The 5,496-nt window shown below is 27.9% G+C and overlaps 1 protein-coding gene across 3 annotated transcripts; it reads left to right on the top strand.

Annotated features, from left to right (window-relative positions):
• The first annotated feature begins 1,054 nt into the window (after positions 1 to 1,054).
• GPRP4 (glycine-rich protein A3-like) lies at positions 1,055 to 3,122 on the top strand. Of its 3 annotated transcripts, none has more exons than NM_001253099.2 (3): positions 1,055 to 1,244; positions 1,776 to 2,066; positions 2,531 to 3,122. In NM_001253099.2, exons 2-3 carry the CDS (start codon positions 1,805 to 1,807, stop codon positions 2,767 to 2,769), a joined length of 501 nt encoding a protein of 166 aa, NP_001240028.1. In that variant the 5' UTR covers positions 1,055 to 1,244; positions 1,776 to 1,804; the 3' UTR covers positions 2,770 to 3,122. The 3 variants fall into 3 exon arrangements, with proteins under 3 accessions (NP_001240028.1, XP_006572847.1, XP_006572846.1); XM_006572784.4 differs by having other exon boundaries at positions 1,062 to 1,244; positions 1,805 to 2,066; XM_006572783.4 differs by having other exon boundaries at positions 1,062 to 1,244; positions 1,773 to 2,066.
• Positions 3,123 to 5,496: the final 2,374 nt, after the last annotated feature.

The following is a 5,496-nucleotide window of genomic DNA, read 5'->3' as shown; positions in this document are numbered from 1 at the left end:
TTTTTAAACTGACTTAACGAGTTTTTATATCAAACCAAATTATTTTTTCTGTTTTAACTAATTGTCCAATTAACTAAAAAATTGAGTATCTTTAGTATTTTTCAATAAGCATTAATAAGTATTTACAAATCGTCATTCAACTAATATTTGTTAATTAATTTATTTTTTAAGATTTTCAAAGTAAAATTTTAAACATTTTAATGTATCCACACACACACACACACACATATATATATATATATATATATATATATATATATATATATATATATATATATATATATATATATATATATATTAATAAAATAATTAAGTACGGGACACCCGCTAGTTTTGCAATTAATTACATACATAATTATTGCCCATGCCAAAAAAAAAAAGAGAAAGTTTTAAGGAAAAGGTGAAGCAAGTAGCAGGTGCGCTTTCAAGGTCCCATGCCCCTAATCACGAAATTTATTTCCTTAATTAAGGTAACGTGTCTGCGAGTGTTTTTTTTTCCAGATATATCCTTATCATTTTTTATTTATTTATAGAATATATATATATATATATATATATATATATATATATATCTTAGAGATGACAAAGAATAAAATCAATTTGAAAAAAGTTGGATACTTCATTAGATAATTAATTTGTTGAATTTAGTTTATCTATTAAATAAGTTAAATTTGAGTTGCGCATAATTTGAGTTGTTTGATTCACGAATTTGATTTGTAGGGTGGGGAATAGTAAGAAAAAAATAATTTATACAGATTTTAGTTATAGTTATCTATTTTTTTTTATTATATCTTATGGTTCTATAAAATTAATATAATATGTTCAGTTTTATCTTTTTTTTAAAAAATTAAACAATTTTTTAATGTATAATTTACTAATAAATTAAAAATTTGAAATATATAATAATATCAAATTTAAAAATTTGACTCTTAATTTATATAATTTAAGCTTAACCAAACCGAGTTATAATAAATTTGAACCGAATTAAATTGAAGCTAAAGTTGATGTTAAGCTCAAATAAAGTTAACTAAATATTAATGAGGGTAGCCAAGCAATAACTTGTCGCTCCACGAGAGGTCCAATTGCATGCTTAGACGCGTCGTTGCCGTGTAACGCTAACTCGTTTCTTTGGCGCTCGTCCATCAATAAATAAAATCCATATTTGCCTATTTCTCTTCCTCTTTCTTTCTTCTATTTCAGTTTTTCAGTTTCTTCCTCGCTTTTCTGCAAAATTATCTAAATCTGTGAGTTCTTTCTTTCTCTTTATCCTTTTCCAATTATTCCTAACTGTTCAATTGTTCATTGGAATATGTTTTCTACCTTCTTGATCTGCATATGAATCTCTTGCCTTTTTTTTTTTCTTGAAGAAAATCATTCATGTTTTTCTTCTTCTTAAATATATGTACCAAACCAAAATGTTGTATTTATGTGTCGCATTTTATGTGGATTCATGTTATATTCGTGGTTACTGGTCCAATGTTGCTTTATTATAGTTTATAATTCAATTCAATTTAATAGTTTCGAGATGCTTAGGTTGGATGATATGATATGATGGCTTCTCCTGAAATACAGCACCTATGTGTTCGCAATTGTTTAGTCAATAATGAAAATAAAAGTTCTGATTTTGCATGCAAGATCAGCACGGGGAATGTTTAATATTTATGTCTTGGATTGGAGAATGCTTTTTATTATTATTATTATTGTAATTTGTAAAGCTATGTGTGATTTTCTCTTTCTAGTTATGTAATCAATGTGTTAATTTTTTAAATTAGCAGATTTCTGATCTCAGCTTTTCCCTTGAAAGATGGGAGGTGGTAAGGACAAACACAATGAAGAAGAGAAAGGAGTTTTCTCACATCTTGCTCATGGGGTAGCTCAAGCTGCTCATGGGTACCCTCCTGGGGCATACCCTCCTCACCAAGGGTACCCACCTGGTCATGGCTACCCTCCACAAGGCGGCTATCCTCCGGCTGGTTATCCCCCTGCTGGCTATCCTCCTGCTGCTGGTGGTTACCCTCCTGCTGGTTACCATCCACATGGTTATCCTGGTTCATCTGCTCCACATGGTATGATTCCTTGAATTTTTTATTCTTCATTGTTAAATCTTTAATCAACAAATTATTACAATTTCCGTTGTATAACTCTTGAAACTACTTTGGGCTAATGGTTTAACTGGAACTTATTGAGATTTTGAGATACTTTCTAAACCAGTATATGATATGTGTGAATGCTTTATCCCCCTCCCTTCTTTAGCTAAAAAAAATTCATAATTATTGAGATTTCTAACTTGTAATTGGATTTGTGAATGCTTTATCCCCCTCCCTCATTTTTTTCCTGAGTCGTTAATATTCTCTTCAATAATGTTTTCATAGTTTCATTTTGTATTTATTTTGGCTGTCCTCTACAATGTTTGAAACTTGCTATGTGTTTACATGATTGTATATGCATTGCCTTTTTTTTTTTTAAAGTTTTTTCTGCTGTCTATAATTATAGAAATAGAAGGGATCTAACTTGAGTGATTTGTTATTAGGATCTCATGCGCATGGGCATGGCGGTATGGGGGCATTGCTTGCTGGTGGTGCTGCTGCTGCGGCGGCTGCCTTTGGGGCTCACCATGTTTCCCATGGCCACCATGGATATGGTGGATATGGACACATGCCTCACGGGAAATTCAAGCACCATGGAAAGTTCAAGCATGGAAAGTTCGGCAAGCATGGGAAGTTTAAGCATGGGAAGTTTGGCAAGGGTATGTTCAAGAAGTGGAAGTGATGATATTTTTCTGTACATACAAACCGCGATTCTAGATGCTGCTGCGGATTGCTTTTATAATAAACTCTACTTTTGTTCGATGTCCATCTATACTATACTTTGGTGGAACTCTTCTAGTATTTTTTTAGACAAAGATGTAGCACCCCGTTCATATTCTAGAAAGTGAACGGCAAATAGATGATGCACTAGATATTATGTGCGAGCTTGTAGTTGCTTTAGCAAAGCATAGACTTGTTCATGCCTTCTCTTTTTTTCTGCTGTGTATACCATTTTAATTTTAGCCTTTGTTGATTTTATTGGACTGAGAACGGAGTCATCACATTGTCTTTATATGAACAACTATAAACCGTGTATCTTGGAGACTTGGATGTATATATAGACTATAGTGTACTGGTGAAAATAATTTTTTGATGGAGATAGGACCCTATCGGTTCATATGCAACATAAAAAAACTTGGATGTTGTGCTAAGTGGCAACTCAAAGTTATGCATTCCTGTCATTTACGTAAAATTCTTTTCTTCACGCTGCTTTAACAAGATGCTATTTGAATAAGATACATCAAAGGGGTTGACACTTGACACGACCTTTTCTGGTCGTTAATTAGATTCATATACCTTGTTCTTGAACTTCCAATCCTAAAAGTTTTCTAAATTGAATTTTATCCAATTAATATATCTACTCTTTATTTTTAATCAAATTTCAATTCTTAGTTTTTTCAATTATTTAGTTTTTATTCAAATTATGATAATTACTTAGCCAAAAGCCTGGTCCTCATAGACAACAACAAATTATTACAGTGTGCACCTACTCTTATGTTCACTGTCCTCCTCCTATTCCGTATAGCCCAAACCTCCTTAGTAGCAAGATATGCATATTCACTCCCTGTCCTCCGGATCATTTAAGTTTATTTTTTAATTTTATTTTTTATAAGTTGATATTTTTTAATTTTGGGGCAGGTAATATATTTTGTTTATTTTTAGTTTATATTTTTTATAAGTTTATTTCCAAGATTCTAATTTTTTTCATTTAAAGTTTTCATAAGTTTGTATTTACGAGGACTAAAATTAGAAAAACATAAATTTATAAAGATTAAAAATGAACAAAATATCTTAAGATATCAAAATTGAAAAGATTCAAATTTACGGTGAATAAAATTAAAAAAAATGAATTTACAATAACCAAAAACAAAAAAAAAGGCCAACAGACTCTTGCAAAAATATATTTAAGCATTGAATAACAGACATTGCTATTGTTATTCTACCCGCAAGAGATAACTGCTTGGCTTTCCATGCTGCTAGCTTGCTATCTATATATCATTTCATTGATCACCAATTGATCGATACATGAAATCACATTGCTAGCTTGCTATTTACTTTCTCTTGCAAATATAGGTAAATTAAGGATGCTCAAATTATGGATACAAATAATTAAAAAAAAAAACTTGACTAAGCTCAAGTAAAAATTTTAATATACAACTTGATAAAATATTTTTAAATTATGAATTAAATATATAAATTTTCATAAAAAAAATCCTTTGAGTTTAGTTTCTTGGCATTACTAGTGTAAATATTATTCGCTATTTAGAAACTATGTAGATATAACTTTTAAAATAGTTGTAGTGAAACTATTCAAACTTATCATAATGAATAATTTATGATTGAATGATAATAAAAAACATTTACTTAATCAATATTTAAAATAATTTTTTTATGACAAATGTTAATTTATTAATTTTGTTATAAATGTTACTTGAGAGGTTTAAATTCGTGACTTTTCTCTTTCCTTCTCTCTTTATTTTTTTTATAATCATTTAATCAATCTTATATCTCTAAAAATATTTAAATTAAATTAAAAGATAAATTTGTGACTTTACTATCGGAAATTAATTTAAATATATTAAAGTTGTAATTCTTTTTAGACTACCATCTAATAAAAATATTACCATATGTATATTAATATTATTAACTTTTATAAAAAAATACTTTAAAATTCGTACCTATAACAATTTTTAGTTGATTAATTAATTAATACGATACATTAAAATTAATCTCTTACAATAATATAAGAAAGTAATAAGATTTTGTCTTTGATTTTAATAATGTCACCTAAGATTTTTAACAAAGAGAGTAATAAGATTTGATATCTTTTGGAATTGTACCAAACGGGCTAGAGAAACAGGTTTAGTATGAGTTATTTATTTAATATTTTGTTATCTTTTAGCTGTAGAATGACTTGCAGTTATTTTTGTTGTATGTTTCATTAGTTTAATATTGGATTTGATTTTTTTTAAATAAACTACAATTCTACAATAAAAAATTTAAAATAACACCAAAATTAAATTTTAACAAGGTTATGATGTACTTATAAAAAAATTCATTTATGATGTAATTTTAATAATTAGATAAATATTTTTTTATTGATTTAGGATAAAAAACGATATTAGTACCTCCAACTTTTATTAATGAAAAATGTTAAAATATGTCTTAAGGATATTACTAAAAAATTTAAAGTAAAATTATTTTTAATATGAGACAGAAATTGTATTTTTCATAATTTTTTTATGATTTAGATAATAAATACTCTTTTCTTTTAATTAATTAATGTTCTTATGACGCTAAGAAGATGTTTTATTAATTTCACCATATATAAGATAAGATTTTTTTTAAAAAAAATTTTAATACATAAAAGAAGCATGTGTTAAGATATGTGTAAAACCTGATCCGAGAA

Source organism: Glycine max, chromosome 1, assembly GCF_000004515.6.
Source record: "Glycine max cultivar Williams 82 chromosome 1, Glycine_max_v4.0, whole genome shotgun sequence".
NCBI classification, from domain to species: domain Eukaryota; kingdom Viridiplantae; phylum Streptophyta; class Magnoliopsida; order Fabales; family Fabaceae; genus Glycine; species Glycine max.
The sequence above is the reverse complement of the archived record's forward strand: the minus strand, read 5'-3'. Positions and strand labels throughout refer to the sequence as shown.

Bases quoted from the DNA above. Each gene is read 5' to 3' on its own strand.
- GPRP4 (NM_001253099.2), top strand. From the start codon at position 1,805: ATGGGAGGTGGTAAGGACAAACACAATGAAGAAGAGAAAGGAGTTTTC. The intron at 2,067-2,530 runs GTATGATTCCTT...ATTTGTTATTAG, and splicing joins TGGTTCATCTGCTCCACATG to GATCTCATGCGCATGGGCAT.